At 44.5% G+C, this 23,090-nt stretch overlaps 1 protein-coding gene and 1 long non-coding RNA gene across 6 annotated transcripts in view; one reads left to right on the top strand and one right to left on the bottom strand.

Annotated features, from left to right (window-relative positions):
• The window catches only part of LOC147122723 (uncharacterized), a 160,355-nt gene that overhangs the window by 28,173 nt on the left and 109,092 nt on the right, over positions 1-23,090 (top strand). The window contains exon 3 of one of the 5 annotated variants that reach the window (XR_015081493.1): positions 6,920-7,871. The exons of 3 other annotated variants lie outside the window; for them this stretch is intronic. This is a non-coding gene — a long non-coding RNA (uncharacterized LOC147122723). Of the gene's footprint in view, positions 1-6,214; positions 6,895-6,919; positions 7,872-23,090 lie in introns of those variants that run through there. One more of the 5 variants, XR_015081499.1, reaches the window with a different exon arrangement.
• Positions 7,959-23,090, bottom strand: part of LOC147122722 (short transient receptor potential channel 3) — a 137,871-nt gene continuing 122,739 nt past the window's right edge. The window contains exons 10-11 of the mRNA XM_086009796.1: positions 14,481-14,556; positions 7,959-9,368 (exon numbers count right to left, since the gene is read on the bottom strand). Coding sequence (XP_085865922.1) covers positions 9,220-9,368; positions 14,481-14,556 — 225 coding nt within the window. The 3' untranslated portion in view covers positions 7,959-9,219. The remainder of the gene's footprint in view (positions 9,369-14,480; positions 14,557-23,090) is intronic.

Raw genomic sequence — 23,090 nt, 5'->3', positions numbered from 1 at the left:
TTTGTTTCATAACCTCTTTTGTGGCACCTTATTGAATGCCTTCTGAAAATCCAAATACACTACATCCACTGGTTCCCCCTTATCTATTCTGCTAGTTACAACCTCAAAAAACTCTTAACAGATTTGTCAAACATGATTTCCCTTTCATAAATCCGTGTTGACTCTGCCCAATCCTATTATTATTTTCTAAGTGCCCTGTTACCACGTCCTTAATAATAGATTCTAGCATTTTCCCTACTAATGTTAGGCGAACTGGTCTGTAGTTCCCCATTTTCTCTCTCCTTTCTTAAATAGTGGGGTTACATTTGCTATCTTCCATTCCACGGGAACTGTTCTAGAATCTACGGAATATTGGAAGATGACAACCAATGCATCCACTATCGCTATAGCCACCTCTTTCAAAACCCTAGGATGCAGGTCATCAGGTCCAGGGGATTTATCAGCTTTCAGTTTCATTAATTTCTCCAGTATTATTTTTTTACTAATACTAATTTCTTTCAGTTCCTCATTCTCGCTAGACCCTTGGTTCGCAACTATTTCCGGGAGGTTTTTGCGTCTTCTTCCGTGAAGACAGACACAAAGTATTTGTTTAATTTCTCTGCCATTTCTTTATTCCCCATTATAATGTCTCCTGTCTCAGCCTGTAAGGGACCCACATTTACTTTCACTAATCTTTTCCTTTTTACATACCTATAGAAGCTTTTACAGTCTGTTTTTATGTCTCTCGCTAGATTACTTTCATATTCTATTTTCCCTTTCTTTATCAATTTCCTGGTCCTCCTTTGCTGAATTCTAAAATCCTCTCATTCCTCAGGCTTACTGCTCTTTTTGGCAACATTATAAGCCTCTTCCTTTGATCTAACACTATCTTTAACTTCTCTTGTTAGCCACATTTGGACCACTTTTCCTGTGGGGTTTTTGTGCCTTAAAGGAATGTATATTTGTTGTAAATTATGTATTAATTCTTTAAATGCTAGCCATTGCTTGTCTACCATCATACCTTTTAATGTAGTTTCCCAATCTACCTTAGCCAACTCGCTCCACATAGCTACGTAGTATGCTTTGTTTAGATTTAAGACCCTAGTTTCGGATTTAACTACATAAATCACTTTCAAACAGAATATAAAATTATATCATATTATGGTCACTCTTTCCTAAAGGCCCCTTTACAACAAGGTTATTAATTAATCCTTTCTTATTGCACAATACTAGATCTAAAATAGCCTGTTCCCTAGTTGGTTCCTCAACATACTAATCTAGAAAACTATCTTGCATACCTTCCATGAATTCATCCTCCACACTATTACTACAAATTTGGTTTGGCCAGTCTATATGTAAATTAAAGTCCCCCATGATTACTGTATTACCCTTATTACATGCGCTTTTAATTTCTTGATTTATACTCTACCCTACATTAGAACTACTGTTTGGGGGCCCATAAACAACTCCCACCAATGTTTTCTGCCCCTTGCTGTTTCTTAGCTCCACCCAAACTGATTCTACTTCTTGATTTTCGGAGCCAAAGTCCATTCTCTCTACCGTCTTTATCCCATCCTTTATTATCAGGGCTACCCCTCCTCCTTTTACATTTTGCCTATCTCTTCTAAAAGTTATGAATCCTGGCATATTTAGTTCCCAACCTTGGCCACTTTGCAACCACGTCTCCGTTATGGCTATTAGATCAAACCTTTCATTTCTATCTGCGCTATTAATTCATCTATTTTTTTGCGAATGCTTTGCGCATTCAGATACAGCGGCTTTAGCTTTGACCTTTTTCTATTTTTCCCTGATGTCACCTTAGTCACTGATGCCCTATTACCTTTGTTACTCTCTCTGTCCCTTCCTGACCCACTCTGCTTATTTTTTACCCAAAACTCTGCTCTGCTCTGGAGCCTTGACATTTCTCTTGCTGCTTTTAAATTTATTCTTTCCTGAATCTTCCCACCCTCCTTCATTAGTTTAAAGCCCTATCTACTGCCCTAGTTATTCGATTCGCTAGGACACTGTTTCCAGCCCAGTTTAAGTGGAGCCCGTCCCAACAGAACAGCTCCCTCTTTCCCCAGTACTGGTGCCAGTGCCCCATGATGCAAAACCCCTGCCTCCCACACCACTCTTTGAACCACGCATTTAACCTTCTAATCTGCTTATGTCTATGCCAATTGGCGCATGGCTCAGGTAACAATCCAGAGCTTATTACCTTTGAAGTTCTGCTTTTTAATTTGGACCCCAACTCCTCAAACTCTCTCAGCAGAACCTCATTCCTAGTTCCACCTATGTCGTTGGTTCCTACATCGACCATGACAGCTAGATCCTCCCTTTCCCACTCCAAGTTCTTCTCCAGTCGTGAGGAAAAGTGTTTAACCCAGGCAGGCAACACAGCCTTCAGAACTCCCGGTCGCTGCTGCAGATAATGGTCGAAGGTTGTTTTTGTGACTGGAAGCCTGTGGCCAGTGGGGTACCACAGGGATCGGTGCTGGGTCCCTTGCTGTTTGTGGTCTACATTAATGACTTGGATATGAATGTAAAGGGTATGATCAGTAAGTTCGCGGATGATACAAAAATTGGTAGGGTGGTAAATAGCGAGGAGGGTAGCCTCACTCTGCAGGACGATATAGATGGGTTGGTCAGATGGGCGGAACAGTGGCAAATGGAATTTAACCCGGAAAAGTGCGAGGTGATGCACTTTGGGGGGACTAACAAGGCAAGGGAATACACAATGAATGGAAAGACCCTAGGCAAGACGGAGGGTCAGAGGGATCTGGGTGTGCAAGTACACAGATCCCTGAAGGCGGCGGAACAGGTGGATAAGGTGGTAAAAAAGGCATATGGGATACTTGCCTTCATTAGCCGAGGCATTGAATATAAGAGCAAGGAGGTTATGATGGAGCTGTATAAAACACTGGTTAGGCCACAGCTGGAATACTGTGTGCAGTTCTGGTCGCCACACTACAGGAAGGATGTGATCGCGTTAGAGAGGGTGCAGAGGAGGTTCACCAGGATGTTACCAGGGCTGGAGCGCTTCAGCTATGAAGAGAGACTGGGCAGATTGGGTTTGTTTTCCTTGGAGCAGAGGAGGCTGAGGGGGGACATGATTGAGGTGTACAAAATTATGAGGGGCATAGATAGGATGGATGCTGAGGAGCTTTTTCCCTTAGTAGAGGGGTCAATAACTAGGGGGCATAGATTCAAGGTAAAGGGCGGGAGGTTTAGAGGGGATTTGAGAAAGAACTTTTTCACCCAGAGGGTGGTTGGAGTCTGGAACTCACTGCCTGAAAGGGTTGTGGAGGCAGAAACCCTCACAACATTTAAGAAGCATTTGGATGAGCACTTGAAATGCCATAGCATACAAGGCTACGGGCCAAATGCTGGAATATGGGATTAGATTAGACAGGGCTTGATGGCCGGCGCGGACACGATGGGCCGAAGGGCCTCTATCCGTGCTGTATTACTCTATGACTCTATGACTATAACAGGATCTATCCCTCTGACTATACTATCCCCTACCTCAACTACATTCCCTTTCACTCCCCCCACTTGAATGGCCTCCTGCGCCATGGTATCATGGTCAGCTTGCTCATCCATCCTGAAGGCTACTCCCTCATCCACACAGGCAGCTAATGCCTGTTGGATAAGGACAAATGCAGAGGCTCCTCCAGCACTTCACCTGGGGTCCCCTTACCTGCCTGAGTTGCAGTCACACCCTCCTGTCCCTGAACACTAATCAGACCTGTACCACTACCTAACCTAAAGGGTGTGACTGCCTCCTGGATCAAACTGTCCAGGTAACTCTCCCACTCCCTGATGCCCCGCAATGTTTGCACCTCAGACTCCAACTCTGAGCTGAAGTTCCTCAAGATGCAGGCACTTACTGCAAACGTGGTTGTCCGGGATCACAATGTTCTCCACAAACTCCCACATGCTGCAGTTGAGGCACACCACCTCCACTGCCATCCCTAATATGACCTTGTTCTATTTAATTACATTTGTATTTAAATAACTTAGTTTACAGTTTAGTTTCTTGACTACTTACTTGATTTAGATTAAGTTATGGGTAATGAAACTAAATATCTACCTGTAACACAAAGCACTACAAGTAGTGTAGGCAAAAAATAACTCCTTCTCCGAATTCCCACTCTTTCCAAATTCCCAAATGAAACACTCTGTTCACGTGCACTCCATTTAATTCCGCCCTGTTCAGACCACACAGAAGCAGACCATGCCCGCATGCAGCAAGACCTGGACAACACTCAAGCTTGGGCTGATAAGTGGCAAGTAACATTCAAGCCAGACAAGTTCCAGGCAATGACTATCTCCAACAAGCAAGAGTCTAACCACCGCCTCATGACATTCAACAGCATTTCCATCGCCGAATCCCCCACCATCAACATCCTGGGGTCACCATTGACCAGAAACTTAACAGGACCAGCGACATAAATACTGCAGCAACAAGAGCAGGTCAGAGGCTGGGTATTCTGCAGTGAGTGTCTCACCTCCTGAATCCCCAAATCCTTTCCACCATCTACAAGGCACAAGTAAGGAGTGTGATGGAATATTCTCCACTTGCTTGGATGAGTGCTGCTCGAACAACACTCAAGAGGCTCGACACCATCCAGGACAAAGCAGTCCGCTTGATTGGCACCTTATCCACCACCTTAAACATTCACTCCCTCCACCACCGGCGCACTGTGTCTGCAGTGTGTACCATCTACAACATGCACTGCAGCAACTCGCCAAGTCTTCTTCGGCAGCACCTCCCAAACCCGTGACCTCTACCACCTAGAAGGACAAGAGCAGCAAGCGCATGGGAACACCATCACCTGCAAGTTCCCCTCCAAGTTACACGCCATCTCTGTTCCTTCATCATCGCTGGGTCAAAATCCTGGAACTCCCTCCGTAACAGCACTGTGGGAGTACCTTCGCCACACGGACTGCAGCGGTTCAAGAAGGTGGCTCACCACCACCTTCTCGAGAGCAATTAGTGATGGGCAATAAATGCTGGCCTTGCCAGTGATGCCCACATCCTGGAATGAATAATAAAAAAAGAAGGCGGCCAAGGATTTGCCTGAGTGAGACCTAGCTTCAACTAACCAAAAAAAGATTGGCTGAGTCTCCCAAACTTTAAGCGCTACTACTGGGCAGAACACCAAGGTATCATTACTTGGAATAAAACCTCTCCCCTCTGGCTATCTCATCACTTCATCTAGGACGCTATCATGCTCTAAAATCCAATGCAAATCAACCCCATTAGAGCTCTTCCTTGGCAACACAGAGCCACTCCAAAGGTACACCACCATCCTCCACTCAGTACTGCCCAGCTCTGCAGCAGATGGCTTCTGAGAAGGGAGCATCACATAAAGCATAAACTGGTAGCAGGCACTGAGACTGGTCTTTATAACCTCTGCCTATAACAACTCAGAATCCTCCATTGCACATACCTCACCTTGCACAAATTTAGAACATTCCACCTGACCCAGGGTACATTCCTGGATGCATTCTGGTGCTGTTCCACTCTGGACAGAGGCATTGGAGTCCACTGAAGCTATGGATGATGTACTCAGCCTTCCAGACACAAGCACTGCTGTTTTTTAGTGCAATCCAACACCCCACTACAACAAACATGTTGGCCTTGAATTTTCTTGCTGTGATTTACACTGCTCTTACACCTTTTAAAAAAAAAGGTGGCAGATCTGCCACTGGCCTCCAGAGGGAGATGCACAGAAGCTTCCTGGGGAAGGTCATTTGGATTTACCCTTGGTATAAGCTTCAGTCTAAGACTGGCGTAAAGTCGGTGCAAGTAGCTGAACCTCCAGGAAATTTTGGTGCAGCCTTCAGCCAGAGTTTTCATTCCTGCCACCTGGAGGGAGGTGTCACTGGCACTGACTGCCAACTCCCTCACCTGAGGACTGCAGAACAGTGCTGCAAAAGGTTCCACATCCTCAGCAGGGCATGCAAGGCAACATACTACACACCTCTCTCTTAAGGAGTGAGCCATTGGCTTAGTGGTAGCATTCCTGCCTCTGAGTCAGAAGGTGTAGGGTTCAAACCCCGCTACAGATAGACTTGGCAAATTAATTCTGAGTTGACTTCCAGTGGGAGACTTGCATGTGGTGGGAGTGGGTAGCCCCCATCCTCCCCATTACTTCATCTCTACAATGCCACTCGTCACACAGTCCTTAACTGCTAACCTTAACCTCATTTACTTATCTCTTTGCAGGAAAAGTTGTCGCACAATGCCCGGCAAAAGCAGGCCACCAGAGGTGGCATCCCCATCTTCAGGCTCCTAACTCCTACAAGTACAATGCCAGAGGAGATAATGAGGTCGGCGGAATCTGGCCAGTGCCTGGTTACTGATTGAGCACCTGCACTGTCACCCTGGCATCCCTTTGAAGCCCCACACAGACACCCTTTTCTCGGTTTCCTTAATCTCAAGGGGGTTGATGCTCACCCATTCTTGCCTTCTACCCTCCCTTTCCGCAGATCCACCACAGCAACGGGTGGCACAGGAGGAGGAAGAGGATGGTGAAGAGGCTGATGAAAATAAAGCCTCCCAGGAGTCACAGCTGCATGCCACCAGGACAGCAGCATATGCCAGGCCTCCAGCTGTCCTCCTCAGAGCACCATGCCAGTGAAAGGTGGGAGGCAAGACCAAGCTGTCCAGGGCAATCCTCCAGAGTTGCAGCCAGCAGAGGTTCCATGCCACAAGGTAGCTGGCATTGGATGAGGGCCACCTCAGTCTCCTGACCCTTCTGTGTAGCATAAGGAGCCAATCACCTGCGATCCTGACCATAAGGTGGCACCGAGAAGAGGCACAAGAATAGGTGCCTATAGGGAATGCCATATCTGACCTCCTGAGAAGCAAGTGCAGGTGCCTGCAGGCCGAATGCAAAAATAAACTTTAAAAAATGCTTTCTACCTTCAGAAATCTTCAATTAAAGATCGCCAGCCTCTTCTGCTGCAAGAACTACTCACATCCACCTTTACAGCTGATTCTGACAGGTTACTAATGGGGTAAGTCTAGGAACCCCCTGTGCTCAATGCCACTGACTCTCAGGCAGCTGCATGTAAAAGAGTCCGATGGTGACTAATGTTCTCTCTAATTGTTTTTTCGTGCACGGTCCCTTTAAATTTGCAGCGCATGCACGGTATCTTCCAGCGGCAACAGCTTGTGAGCGGCCTGCGCGGGACCTCCCGATTGTTGCGCAGCTGCACGCCCACGCACTTTAGGGGGAACGTTGGTGGTGACTATAAGGAGAATATCAGAATGGCATTTTGAGGAAACTCTGGAAGAGCCACTTCAAGGTGCACAAGCACCAGAAAGGGCTTTCCAATGAGTTTTCTTGCTAGGAAAATTTCCAGCCACCAGTCAGAGTGAGAAATGCACATGGGGCTGTGGAAACATTAGGAAATGGGGGACATTTTCTTGCTGGCTAGCCCCCATCCACCCTAAGCCTCTAACAACAAAACCAGCCCCAATGATACCTGCTGAGGAGAGAGTCCCAGCAACCTGCACAATGTCGACAAATACTTGCTGCTACCATAGTGCAATAACTCCAGGATTATGAGGAACCTCTTGGGGACCCTCTGAAAAGCACAAGAGAACCACCTTCTTAAAGGTACACAAGCAGTGCCGCAATCTTCTCCTTTCCTTCTCCCCCCTCATAAACCCTAGCTCTCACTGACCAGCAATGTCTCAGCTATGCCACCAAGCGTCCTTCACCCTCATGTACCAAATTGTATAGCTATGTATAATATTCATGACCTGTAAATATTGTGAAATGTGTACTATAAGCATGTACTCTGTATGAAATCATGGCATGGAAGCTTGTAACCTTGTTTAAAATGATTTTAAAAATAATGTGGATAATTCAACGATTCATGGGAGTCTTACCTACTTAAGCTTTGCATACTAGGTTTATAGGGTATTGATCCATTTTTCATATACAGTAACACATTTCCAGTAACCAGCAAAACCTTCACTGTGTATGAGGCCTTGATGGGTGAAGGCTTGCTAGTAGCCAATGAACAAAATTGGTTGACCCTTTATAAATCACTGGTTAGGCCTCAGCTGAAGTATTCTGTCCAATTCTGGGCACCACACTTTAGGATGGATGTCAAGGCCTTGGGGAGGGTGCAGAGGTGGTTTACTAGAATGGTACCAAGGATGAGAGACTCCAGTTATGTGGAGACACTAGAGAAGCTGGGATTGTTCTTCTTGGAGCAGAGAAGGTTAGGGGAGATTTAATAGAGGTGTCAGAAATTAGGAAAGGTTTTGATAGAGTAAATAAGGAGAAACTGTTTCCACTCACAGGAGGGTTGGTAACCAGAAGACACAGATTTAAGGTAATTGGCAAAAGAACCAGAGGGGAGGTAGCAGAATTTTTTTTATGCAGCAAGTTGTTATGATCTGGAATGCGCTGCCTGAAAGGGTGGTGGAAGCAGATGCCATAGTAACTTTCAAAATGGAATTGGATAAATACTTGAAAAGGAAAAATTTGCTGGGGAGTGGGACTAATTGAATAGCTCTTTCAAAGAGCCAGCACAGGGACGATGGGCCAAATGGCATCCTATTGTGCTGTAGGATTCTATGATTCTGTCCCTCAGAAGTTCTACATGACTTGTGTATTAGCTGAAATAGTCCTGAATTACTATTGATAATAACTGTCAGTGAATGGTGTATAAAGTTAGCCTGTCTGTAATACCTAACCGTAAATTGCAGACCCTGACAAGTTCTGATGTTAAATACTTATCTATTGGTATTGCAAATCAATGACTGCCATATGTTTGGTATAGAACATCATAAAAGAGTGAGCTAAGTAATCTGTAGACTTGCAAATAGCTAAATCAAGTATGCAATTTTGGTATAAATAAGGTAGCTAACGACCTCTGATGTGATCACAAAATAGTCAACATGACCTTCAAAGAGCTATAAATGGGAACACTGTTTTGTAATTTAGTTCTTTAGCAATGACAGCAACTTTATATAAAATGCTACAAAGTGAATTTTAGGCAATCCAAAATTCTGTAAATTGTAAAGACAAGGTATTTCTCACTGCACTACATGAATTGCAAATTTATTAGTAGTACTGTAATTACCTATTACATACTAGAGATGCTAAATACTCAATATGCTGACTCAAATTTTCATTTATAAACATTATTGCATTAAATTGTGCTGTTTCTTGCTTCCATACATTGATAAATGGAAAGTCCATTTTCAGGTTAAGTCACTGGTGTTTTTGTCAGACAGGTATTAAGTTTTTCACCAAGTTTTTGAATGAGGAAAGCCAGCTCCTCAGTTGCTTGAGACTTGTCTTCTAGAAGTTCGTATCGAAGACTTGAGATATCCTGTTTAATTTCTTTCAGTTCACCTGGGAAATAACATTGCAATATCAGTGAGGATACTAAGACTAAGGAGATAACTGTATAACAAACAATAATTATGGCGTAAATATGCATCCAAAAATTACAGATGTGTATTAGAGTTTAATCACATGACTGCAACATGTTACGAAATATAAGAGAAATAATAAACAGACTTGGAAAGTGGAATCAAAATTAGGAATTAGGACATTTGATCGTGGCATTTTGGCTTTTTGACTCCCATGTTCCAAGTCTGTTTTTTTCTCTTAAGCCAAGGTCTTGGTCTTGGTTTAGTGATAGCATTCTTGTCTCTGAGTCAGAAGGTCGTGGGTTCAAGCCCCACTCCAGAGACTTCAGCACATAAACTAGGCTGACACTTCAGAGGGCACTATATGAATAAGAGCAGGAGAGTTTTCCTGGTGTCCTGGGCAACATTTATCCCTCAATCAGCACCACCAAAAGCAGTTTCATTGATCATTTGTCTCATTGCTGTTTGTAAGACCTTGCTGTGTACAAATTACAGCAGTGACTCCATTTCAGAAATAATAAATTTGACTGTGAACTGCTTTGGGATGTCCTGCGGTTGTGACAGGTGCTATATAAATGCAAGTTATTTCTTTCTTTATATGGTAACCGTTTAAAATAAGAGGTTTTTCTAATCCACAGTGTACAGTTTCCCAAGTTGGAGAAAAGTACTAGCACTGTTTTTATATTGGCACTTGTTTTGCTTCGATTCTGGGTGACCTGTGTCCATGAGCCAGGTCCCTGAGTTTACATTATGAATCCCTTATCCCAGTGGCAGAATTATAAAGCCACCAAAAACTGAGTTTGTGATTCTACCTCCTAGATAGGAGAGCCAGCTATAGTAGTGTAAATGCAAGGAGCAGGCTCACAAACACCAGTCTTCCAGAATCTAAACAGTGTATTGGTGAGACCGCACCTGGAATACTGCATACAGTTTTGGTGTCCATACTTAAGAAAAGACATACTTGCTCTCGAGTCAGTACAAAGAAGGTTCACTCGGTTAATCCCGGGGATGAGGGGGTGGTCGGTCATATGAGGAGAGGTTGAGTAGATTGGGACTCTACTCATTGGAGTTCAGAAGAATGAGAGGCGATCTTATTGAAACATATAAGATTGTGAAGGGGCTTGATCGGGTGGATGCGGTGAGGATGTTCCCAATGATGGGTGAAACTAGAACTAGGGGGCATAATCTTAAAATAAGGGGCTGCTCTTTCAAAACTGAGATGAGGAGAAACTTCTTCACTCAGAGGGTGGTAGGTTTGTGGAATTTGCTGCCCCAGAAAGCTGTGGAAGCTACATCATTAAATAAATTTAAAACAGAAATAGATAGTTTCCTAGAAGTAAAGGGAATTAAGGGTTACGGGGAGCGGGCAGGAAATTGGACATGAGTCTAGGTTCGGAATGGTCATGGCCCTGTGGGTAGTGGAGCGGGCCCAGGGGCCGTGTAGCCTGGTTCTGCTCCTACTGTGTTCTAATTCTGTGTTAGATTTCAGGAGATGGTTTTATTCCTGTTCCTGGCTGGGGTGGAGATCGCCTTTACAGAAGGTAAGTACTGTAGAAAATATAGGGACAGAGTGATCTCCTGGAAGAGTTTCGATCGCCTAGATGGGTCGGAGAGGAATTTCCCAGATTTTTTTCTCCCAAATTGGCCATTGGGTTTTTTATCTGGTTTTTCGCCTCTCCCGGGAGATCACATGGGTTCGGGTGGGATGGAGAGTGATAGAAGATTTGAGGTTAGGATCAGATCAGCCATGATCTTATTAAATGGCGGAGCAGGCTCGAGGGGCCGATTGGCCTACTCCTGCTCCTATTTCTTATGTTCTTATGTAAAGGTGGCTTAAAACACTAATCAACATGGGACTTAGGGTTAATGTCTTTCGGTGCTTTATATGGAATTAAAAGTTACTATTCCAACATATAAACACAGCTAGAATGCTCCAGTAAAGGTTGGAGGACATCTTATAATGTCATTTATCCACATTAACCTTGCCTTAAGTGTCAGTAATGTTGCTTCACTGGTACCAAACAGGTTATACTTTCTAATCACGTATGCTCCAGTTCCAACCAAAGCTCCAGTTCCAACCAAAGCTTAGAGCACCACTGGGGATAAACACACAGCATTGTGTATTGTGTGTACTTACTTGCACATGTGTGGTGCTGCTGAGGATTTGGAAGAAATTAGATTGCCGAGGATATATGGGTCACTTCATCCACCTGCACACACATTACGTCAACTTAACAGCATGTGTCTACTGACATGGCTTCAATGTTATGCTAATAAACAAATCGGACAGTTTCAATACATGTTGTGACATCATAACATTATGGCGTGAGCTGTAACGGCATCTGTTTTGCTGAAACCTATTTTGTGGGTTTTGTTGAAGGCAATGTTCTTGAATCAGGACGAGATTGAACAGTGCTACACTATGATTGCACTGCTGTGAATATAAATCGGGTTTGAAAGTAACCTAAGCATTAATTAAGAGTACTTGGCTGGGAATTTCCTCAGAGCTGTTCCCGGCTGCCATAACTTCATCGGAAGTACAACAGAAACCCTATTTACTGGGATATTTGTATACTCGGGGAAGATGCCCAGGCCTATAGTGGTGCAATAGAGGCTCCTGCACCAATAAGGAGGCAGAAGTTGGAATGGCAAGCTGCAAAAGAGGGTCCCTGGAGGGCTGAAATAGAGGAGAGCAAAAAATGTAATTCAAAATCTTTTTGGCCATGCCTTCTCTCTGATTGTAGTTGATGCCTCTGAGTTCAATTACTGTTCTGTTTTAAGATACAGGGGTCATTCCCAGGCTCAGAGCAGGATCTACACCTGCTCTCAGCAGACAGAAGTTCCACTGTGCCTATTGAAGGCAAGTTGGGTTGGGTAGAACTCCCAGGGTAGCCGGGAAACGCACCCCAGATACTCCACTTGCCTAAGAAGACACGACCCCCTGGAGCGATGGGTCGTAAATCCAGCAGATGTGGGTTCTATTCAGCAGAAACATGCCACAGTTCTTCCCCCAGACCGGAATTTTTAGCCTTAGATATAAGGTGAGAGCAGTCTCCGCAGATGGTTCAGCTGATTAAGGTTGTGAGTAGCTGAGTAGTACAGGTCTGAATCAGCTGATCTCAGACAGGCAGGTGTACGGGTGCTGCAACTGGCTCAGTTGTCATGCAATGAGCAGAAACTTGCTGATAACTATCCAGCAGTTGTTTGTTGAGTCAGGATCAGAGTCTTTAAAAAGCTATGACAAGGGCCATTCAGCCCACTGAAGCCTATCCCTGAAGGTTTACTCTTCCAGTCTATTAAATCATCGGAACTGTATTCTAACCTCCTTTTACCAATTTTGTCGCTTAACTTCTTCCTCTTCTGAAGGTTTTTTTTTATAGTGGATGTTGCTGGCAAGGCCGGCATTTATTGCCCATCCCTAATTGCCCTTAAAAAGGTGGTGGTGAGCTGCTGCAGTCCTGCGGTGAAGTTATTCCCACAGTGCTGACTTTGTCAGCAGTGGTTTGGTACAAGGGCAGTCACACAGGCCAGACCAGTTAAGGACAGCAGGTTTCCTTCCCTAAAGGACATTAATGAACCAGATGGGTTTTTACAACACTCTGGTAGTTTCATGGTCACCATTAATAATACTAGCTTTTTAATTCCAGATTTTTTTTAATTAACTGAATCTAAATCCCTCAGTTGCTGTGGTGGGATTTGAACTCATGTCACCAGATTATTACTGCAGGTCTCTGGATTACTAGTCCAGTAACATAACCACTATGCTACTGTACCCCCTTCTAAAGGAATGACATGTGCTAAGATATAGTTCAATGGGTGCTCTTAGTCTTCCTCACCCAAGCAACCATTATGATGTGTGAGTCTGGACAGTTGTATTAGGAGGTTATTCAACATTGAACAACACCGCAGCCAAGCCTAAACCTCTCCTCGCCTGATGCCACAAGTGTACTTTGCAATAGGAGTTTAGTGATCAAGAGTGGGAGCCCTGGTTATTGATTTTTACCCCTCACTTATCTAGTCTATTGTGCAAAAGTATTGTGTTATTTTGTCTCAGATCAGCACAAACCAGAAATCTAACTTGGGACCATTCAGATCTGTAGGCTAAGTAAAGCACCACACAATGGGCCAACTCTTGCTCGTAGCGTGTGCCATAAGTTAGACTTTATCCAGCACCCTTCTGCTCGAATATAATTTGCACTGTAACTTGCTGGATGTGTGAGCTGGCATCTGGGACTTTAGTGAACGACGGGACGAACAGTCTATCTCTTAATCAATGAGATTTAAGGATTGAGAAAGAAACAGAGGAACAACGGAGAAGGAAAGAGGATGAATATGAGCCAAATCAGATACAGAAAGAGAAATAAAGCAAGGAAAAGAAAGACTGGATTAAGAGAGAGAGAAAAAAAGAGACAGGAAAAGGAAAGAAAAATTTTAAATTTTAAATTTTAAAAATCTCTAAAAATAATTTATTACATGCAGGAATGAGACTCAACAATTAAAATTGTTCCTTTTCTGGGCTGGAGAGGTTGGCTGTCATTGTATTTAACAATTATCACGTTAAAAGGATACTTACGCTGTTAAGTATGAGCCCTAATTTTCTGTGGTGAGTTTAATGGGCAATTAATGTGAAAATCCAGCAAGTTCATAAAAATAACAGGGAGGTTGAGGGCGAGCTGCTGCTTGTGTGAGGCAAATGGCGGAGTGATGTAAATCGACCAGCAAGTTATGGAGCTTCGCAACTCATGGCATATTTCTTCTTCCCTTGAACTTATTGGCTGATTTGTGCATTAATAACAGAGTGTGTCGTGAACTCGCCGTTATTTTTTCTGGAAGATTTGGCCCAATGCATTTACTAATCCAAAAAGGCTTTTAAAAAATGATTGAGCATGCTGAGGATGCCAGTACGTAGTTCTTGAATAGTCTCTTTGTGTGACACAAAGAGAGGGGAATTTTACAGCAATACTTGTATTCCAAAAACATTTTTCAGAATATGATGGACTTTATTGGGAAGTGATATGGTCCTTTTTTGCAGGGAAGTAGTTTCTGTGATATATATTATGCAATAATCTATCTGAATGCTGTTGAAACTTACCTTCATTAACTTCATCATTTTCTTTATCAACTTGTGCTTTCAAGACATACCGTTTAATCAGTCGTTTCATTATTTGCTGTGAAAGACAAGAAAAAATAGATGACCTTGCTTATAACAAGAATTGTTAAGTATGAATTCTGACTTACAATGAGTATATTTAAATGTCCTGAATCAGGTGTTAATAGAACTCTATAAATACTGCTCACACATAAAGAACCTGTTTACACCAAACTAATTAGCATCAAAAAACATACGTAAACATGTGAATTGTTTTGCTCATCATCAAAAATCATCTTGTCAATTTGGACAGTTTAAAGTCTGCACTTACAATGCATCTCTGCAGCTGGCACACACGGCTCTCATTCTCTCCACATAGTGCGTTCACATAGCGGCAATACAGTATTGATGCGATGTCAATGGGACCACAATCACAAACCGTTTCTAATGTCACACTTTCTGAAAATCCTGCTCTAATCTTTGCATAACAGCCTGGCAAATTTCAACTGTTACATTCTGCTGTATTGAATTCAAAATGCAATCCAGGGGCCAATTTTCTACTTGCAATTTGATCAGTGAAATTTAAATCAATTAATATAATAATTGGGGAAGTGATCTAGTGGGATAACATATTGCAGCTAAGAATGGCAACGTATGGTTATTCTACTTATCAACCTTTTCAAATACCCAAATCTCAGCTGCCTCACCCACAGAAATAGAACTAATAGCTTGAGGATGATGTCTTGCTCTGGTGCAGGAGGACCATAGTAAGTCCACTGAGGTCGGAACATTTTGAGCATTGTGAAATTTAAGTGTGCTGGTTGATCTGCCATGGCATTGCTCTAAGATAATCTAGGATCAGTTTGCTGCTGTAATGTAATGTTTATCTGAGAACCTGGCCTGTTCCTTTAGTGCCACTGTGAGGAAATAAGTCCTGCGATCCATTAGAATCTGATTATTTTTGCTGTTGGAGGTTTCTCTAGATGAACAGCTGCTTGGCTCCTCTCCTTGTCATCTCAATACCTCTCCAGATTATCTCAAGGTCAGAAAAAACAGCAGAAAATAACTGGCTTTCTTTTGTTGTACTTTTTTAAGATTGTGAAGTGTTGAGGTTTTATATAAAATGTGGCATTTAGAGTGTGACAGACATTCACAAAACTCAAGTGTCAGCTTGGCTCATTTAGGTAGCACTCTTGCCTCTGATTTAGAAGATTGCAGCCTCAAGTCCCACACCAGAGCTTGAGGACATAATGTAGACTGACACTTCAGTTCAGCACTGAGGAAGAGCTATATTGTCGGAGGTGCTGGCTTTTGGATAAGACATTAAGGGGGAGAGATTGAGTATAGCCCCGTTTGGGGCGCCAGCCTCGCCAGGGCGCTACTTCATTCACACCCCCGCAACGGAAATTGAGTGGTTGCGCCCCAAAGGGAAGCGTGGCGCTACTGGAGGCGCCCCGCATCCCTCTTGGGGCGCTGCGAGTGATTATCGCGGTGCAACATGCTGCAGCGCCACACGCTGCAGCACGTCGCGCTGCGGTATTGCAGGCCTTCCTCCCCTTCTTAAAGGGGAGGGGCCTTGTGCAGTGCGATCTGGGGCCCAGCTGGGCCCCCGAGGATCGGGACTGCAGGCAAAAGAGCCTGGCACCGAAGAGAAGTGCCGGGCTCTTGGAGCGCAGCCGGCACTCCGCGAGGGGGTTCAGGAGGCCGGGGACGGGAGCACACGCAGGTGCTGGCAGGCGGCCAACAACAAAAATGGCCGCCCCGCACCTCGCCTTTAATTTGCGCCTCCCTGGCCGCAGGTAGGCCCCCCTGAACCCGTCGGACATAGCGTCCGGCGGTAAATCGGGGCGCTGCCGAATATCGCGGCCGGGGCGTCATCGGCAGCGGCGCAGCGCTAACGGTTAGCGCCACCACTAAAGTCCCGCGGAATTTAGCGGGAGGCGTGGGCAGTGCCGCGCCCGGGCGCCAGTTGGCTTGCGACCCACTTAGCGCCCTCTTGAGGTGCTAACGGGTGGCGCAACCTACTGAATTTCTCCCCCTAAATCTGGGCTGTGTCTGCCTGTTCAGGAGGACATAAAACGATTCCTTGGCATTATTCAAAAAGAAGCAAGGCGTCCTAAACAAAATGATTAAAAAAATAACTAGCCGTTCATCTTCATTGGCTACGTTTGACGACATAACAACAGTGACCAAACTTCAAAATTAATTGGCTATGGAGCACTTTGGGACATTATGAGGATATGATAAGGTTCTGTATAAATGCAAGTTTATGCAAATGAAAACAAATAAACTTTTTAAAATGATAAATCCCAGATTCTGGCAAGATACCCCTCTGACACAGCAGAAAATAAGCGAACAGTAGTGTGAGTTACTTAATTGAACATGAACAGACAAAGTGGGGGTAATTTTAACCCCCCATGATGGGCGGAACGGTGTCGGGGGATGTTAAATTGTTAAAAATGGGAAACCTGACCCTAACCCACTGCAAACATGCCTGCTTCCAGTTTAACAGGGGCGGGTTTGGGGTTGGACGAGTAACTCGCTCCTGAGAGGTGGAGCACTAATTGTAATATTTAAATGAGGCTTTGTGCCTCAGATTTTATTATCAATTTGGATTTAACGGCAGAGACCCGGGGTTTCTATGGGCTTGGGAAACCCAGTGGCTGAAGGGAGGTCGGAGCTGCCGGCTCCAATGGGTCAGTGATTTTCTAGCGCTGCTCGTGGGCCAGGAGACGCACGATGCTTTCCCCGGCCCCTCAAGCAAGCTTGCCGCAATCTGCTTCTGTCCCTGCAATCTTCAGAACCCCCGATCCCTCCCGCGATCTCTCCCTCTCGCGCCGCCTCGCTCCGAACACCCCCCCGCCCCACCGCCCCCCCCGATCTTCTCGATTGTTTTCCTCTCAATCTGGCTGGCTGCTGGGCAGGAAACAGAGTAAAATAATTCCAATGAAATTTGGCAAGACCTCCGCGTTCCCGGCATTTCCGGGTTTCCCGGACGCTGACAGCTCCGCCCACTCCCTCTCTGCCTCCCCTAAATATCGAGACCAATGGCCCAGAAATTCGGGTCTCCACGGGTGAGTACGCACGGGGTACTCGCCCATAAGCCCAATGGAAGTGCCGGTTTCCTGCATGCACTGTGCATGCGCGGGAAACCGGCACTTCCGTTCCCCTGAAAGAAGGGGTTCAGAGTTTGAACGCGTGCGCAGGAGAGGCAGCGCATGCGCATCGAACTTACGTTTTTTTTGCAGGTTTTCCCGGGAGGGTAAGTCTCCAGAAGTTACACATATAAAAAGCAGTCGCAAGGCCTGCTTTTTACAAGGTAAGTGGTGAATTAATTAAAATTAAAACATTTTTTCCACAGGTTTATTATTTTTAAATACTTTAAAGAAAGGTAAGTTTATTTTTAGCCCCGTTAGAAAATAAAATTATTTTTTTCAAAAATTTAAATTATTGTTTAAAACAGTTATTTCATGTAATTTATAGTTTATTTAAAAAATGTGATGTTTTTAAAAAATTTATTTGAAGATTTAGTGATGTTTTGGGGCTTGTAGTATTTATAAGTTTGACAGCCCTTCCTGTCAAACTTATGAATGAAGTATTCCCTGCTCCGATTGGCTCCCCATGACCCACGTGATCCCAGGGGACGCATCGAACTAACTGCGCCCCTGGGATACGCAAGCACTGTGTGCCGGCAGGTGGAGCAGGCCCAGGATCACAATTCCACAGGGGCCCACAGCACAACGGCCGGCGCGCAAGGTAAGTGTAGGTCGGGGGCTTACACCCGCGGGAAGCCCTCGACCCGAATTTCTGGGCCAATGTGTTTCTAAATGTGATGGGCACAATTGAGTGATAGGCACCTCCAACCGTCTGATTGAAAGGCAATGACTTTACTATAGGTTCTAAGGTCAGCAATTTCTTGTTTCCTGTACAGTATTTCGGAATATAGAGAATGAATCAAATGCTTGTCAAACTGTCAACTGTTTTTTAAGCTCCTTTTTAAGTACTTCTTTAAAACCCATTTTTCATTCCTCCACACATATGTACAAATTGATAAACTGCAAAATGGGACAGTTTCTTTAATTGTAAAAACATACTTGTATGTTCTCATATCTTTACCTAAAATACTGTCCTCTTTTTCTAGTTCCTTTTGTCACTTATTTTTCTCTACAAAGCCTTATTGTATTTACAGCCAACACTCACACACGTGGAAGCCCTAAAGGAGTACAGAAAGTGCAGGGGGGTACTTAAAAAAGAAAATAGGAGTGCGAAGAGGGGGCATGAAAAAACACTGGTGGGCAAAATAAAGGAAAATCCCAAGGTGTCTTATAAGCATATTAAGGGCAAGAGAATAACCAGGGAAAGAGTAGGGCCCATTAGAGACCAAAGTGGCAATCTGTGTGTAGAGCCGGAAGATGTGGGTGAGGTTTTAAATGAATATTTTGCATCTGTGTTCACTATGGAGAAGGACGATGTAGGCATAGAAATCAGGCAGGGGGATTGTGATATACTTGAACAAATTAGTACTATTGAGAGGGAGGAGGTACTAGCGGTTTTAGCGGGCTTAAAAGTGGATAAATCCCCAGGCCCAGACGAGATGTATCCCAGGCTGCTATGTGAGGCAAGGGAGGCGATTGCAGGGGCTCTGACACAAATTTTCAGAACCTCTCTGGCCACAGGGGAGGTGCCAGAGGACTGGAGGACAGCTAACGTAGTACCATTATTCAAGAAGGGTAGTAGGGATAAACCAAGAAATTACAGGCCAGTGAGCCTAACATCAGGGAAATTATTGGAAAAAATTCTGAGGGACTGAATTAGTCTCCACTTGGAGAGGCAAGGATTAATCAAGGATAGTCAGCATAGCTTTGTCAGGGGGAGATCATGTCTAATCAATTTGATTGAATTTTTTGAGGGGGTGACTAGGTGCGTGGATGAGGGTACTGCAGTTGATGTAGTCTACATAGACTTCAGTAAGGCTTTTGACAAAATCCCGCATGGGAGACTGGTCAAGAAGGTAAGAGCCCATGGGATCCAGGGCAATTTGGCACATTGGATCCAAAATTGGCTTAGTGGCAGGAGGCAGAGGGTGATGGTCGAAGGTTGTTTTTGTGACTGGAAGCCTGTGTCCAGTGGTGTACCGCAGGGATCGGTGCTGGGTCCTTTGCTATTTGTAGTGTACATTAATGATTTAGATATAAATGTAGGAGGTATGATCAGTAAGTTCGCAGATGACGTGAAAATTGGTGGAGTGGTAAATAGCGAGGAAGGAAGCCTCAGGCTACAGGACGATATAGACGGGTTGGTCAGATGGGCAGAACAGTGGTAAATGGAATTTAACCCTGAAAAGTGTGAGGTGATGCATTTTGGGAGGACTAACAAGGCAAGGGAATACACAATGAATGGTAGGACCCTAGGAAGGACAGAGGATCAGAGGGACCTTGGTGTGCATGTACATAGATCCCTGAAGGCAGCAAGACAGGCAGATAAGGTGGTTAAAAAGGCATATGGGATACTTATATTCTATGCCTTGGCTAATGAAGGCAAGAGCAGGGAGGTTATGATGGAGCTGTACAAAACACTAGTTAGGCCACAGCTGGAATACTATGTGCAGTTCTGGTCACCACACTATAGGAAGGATGTGATTGCATTGGAGAGGGTGCAGAGGACATTCACCAGGATGTTACCTGGGCTGGAGTGCTTCAGCTATGAAGAGAGACTGGACAGGCTGGGGTTGTTTTCCTTAGAGCAAAGAAGGCTGAGGGGGGACCTGATTGAGGTGTACAAAATTATGAGGGGCATAGATAGGGTAGATAGAAAGGAACTTTTCCGCTTAGTAGAGGGGTCAATAACCAGGGGGCATAGTTTCAAGGTAAGGGGCAGGAGGTTTAGAGGGGATTTGAGGAAAAACTTTTTCACCTAGAGGGTGGTTGGAATCTGGAACTCACTGCCTGAAAGGGTGATAGAGGCAGGAACCCTCACAACATTCAAGAAGCATTTAGATGAGCACTTGAAACGCCATAGCATACAAGGCTACGGACCAAGTGCTGGAAAATGGGATTAGAATAGATAGGGCTTGATGGCCGGTGCGGACACGATGGGCCGAAGGGCCTCTTTCTGTGCTGTATAAATCTATGACTCTATGACTCCATGTACCTTCCAGCAGGAGACACTGAATTGTCACCCGGAGTAGGAACCATGGTCAATATTCCCCTCCCTAACCTATGACTGTAGTCCTTTTTTGAGCCTGTAGCTGCAATATTTCTCTGTATGCCTGGAAACTCTAGATATTTTGTTAGAAACACAGGGGGTCATTTTGACTTTGGGCGATAGTGTAAAATGGGGGATATCGGATCAGCCATGCTCTCTCCCGATTTTGAAAATATTGCCTATTTTACTCTCAGTCTTTTACATGTTCCAGGAGTAAGACAAAAGCATGATGAGCTCGAGCTCTCTCAATTCACTTCTAGCCCTTGTGATGCACGCAAATATGCCATTTTCTAATAAAAGTTAGGAACTTATTTTTCTTGATTTCCTCCAGGAATCTCACATCACCAAAGTTTTAGCACCAGTCTTGTTCCCAACGTTATTTAGTTTAGCCTGCTGTATTTGTTCCTAACATTCAGCTAAGCATTTTCCACATTCCACATGATGTATCATATGGCTTCAGCCCTAATGGACACTGTCCAGCTGCTCATTACACCCTGCTGGAGTTCAGCATACCACATCATAGCTTTCATCGTTTCATTGGGATCATTGTTGCATTTTCTGCGTAGCTCTGTATGTCACAAATGACATCCTTTGTGACTGTGACAAAGGTAAACTATCTCTCCCCGTCCTTCTTGACTTATCTGCAGCCTTTGGCATGGTTGACCACTCCATCCTTCTCCAACGCCTCTCCACTGTCGTCCAGCTGGGTGGGACTGCACTCGCCTGGTTCCATTCTTATCTATCTAATCATAACCAGAGAATCACCTGCAATGGCTTCTCATCCTACTCCCACATCTTTACCTCTGGTGTCCCCAAGGATCTATCCTTGGCCCCCTCCTATTTCTCATCTACACGCTGCCTCTTGGCGACATCATCCGAAAACACAGCATCAGTTTCCACATGTATGCTGACGACACCCAGCTCTACCTCACTACCTCTTCTCTCAACCCCTCCACGGTCTCTAAATTGTCAGACTGCTTGTCTGACATACAGTTCTGGATGAGCAGAAATTTTCTCCAATTAAATATTGGGAAGACCGAAGCCATTGTTTTCGGTCCCCGCCACAAACTCCGTTCCCTAGCCACTGACTCCATCCCTCTCCCTAACATCTGTCTGAGGCTGAACCACACTGTTCATGTCATATTTGACCTGAAATGAGCTTCCGACCACATATCCGCAGCATAACTAAGAACGCCTATTTCCACCTTCGTAACATCGCCCATCTCCGCCCTTGCCTCACCTCATCCATGCCTTTGTTACGTCTAGGCTTGACTATTCCAATGCACTCCTGGCTGGCCTCCCACATTCTACCCTACGTAAACTTGAGGACGTCCAAAACTCGGCTGCCTGTGTCCTAACTCGCACCAACTCCCGTTCACCCATCACCCCTGTGCTCGCTGACCTACATTGGTTCCCGGTTAAGCAACGCCTCAATTTCAAAATTCTCATCCTTGTTTTAAAATCCCTCCATGGCCTCACCCCTCCCTATCTCTATAATCTCCTTCAGCCCCACAACCCCCCCCCCCCGAGATATCTGCGCTCCTCTAATTCTGCCCTCTTGAGCATCCCTGATTATAATCGCTCAACCACTGGTGGCCGTGCCTTCTGTTGCCTACGTCCTAAGCTCTCGAATTCCCTGCTTAAACCTCTCCGCCTCACTACCTCTCTTTCCTCCTTTAAGACACTTCTTAAAACCTACCTCTTTGACCAAGCTTTTGGTCACCTGCCCTAATTTCTCCTTATGTGGCTCGGTGTCAATTTTTTAAATCTTTTAATACTCCTGTGAAGCGTCTTGGGACGTTTTACTATGTTAAAGGCGCTATATAAGTACAAGTTTTTGTTGTTCTTGTCAAAGACTGAGCCCTCAGTGGATTTCTGGTGGCAGCTTTGTCAACAAGACAGTGTGCTGCAGATCTATATACCCCATCACCCAGTCCTTTCATTTCCTTTCTGATCATTTTTCCTTCCTTGAGGAAAGGTTTCAATTAAAATGAGTCATGATGTAAAACAGACCAGAAATGCTGCAGCCCCAGTGATGACTTCATTTGGTTGCCCCCCTTTTCTTTATTAGTTAGTGGTTATTTATAGAAGATAGAGGGAGGCGCCTTGTTATATACAACCTTCAACATAAATCAAAATTCCTGATCAGACCTGGGATAGTATCTAGCCTATCTGATCCCTAGCAGTCTAATTGAAAGAGAGTAATACATCTATTGAATCATTAGATTTAATTACTGAGGGCAAGAGAAACTTCTTTCCAGAGAGAGTTGTGAGGCTGTAGAATTCACTTCTAGGGTTAGTGATTGAGGCAGAAATGATGTCAACATTCAAGATTAGATTGGATAAGTCAATGAAGGACAAGAAGTTTGAAGGATATGGGAATAGGGTGGATAAATATGATTAACATTG

Source organism: Somniosus microcephalus, chromosome 2, assembly GCF_052327205.1.
Source record: "Somniosus microcephalus isolate GS21.2 chromosome 2, FLI_Smic_1.0, whole genome shotgun sequence".
Classification (NCBI taxonomy): domain Eukaryota; kingdom Metazoa; phylum Chordata; class Chondrichthyes; order Squaliformes; family Somniosidae; genus Somniosus; species Somniosus microcephalus.
Note: the sequence above shows the minus strand (reverse complement) of the source record. Positions and strands in the feature narration are given on the sequence as shown.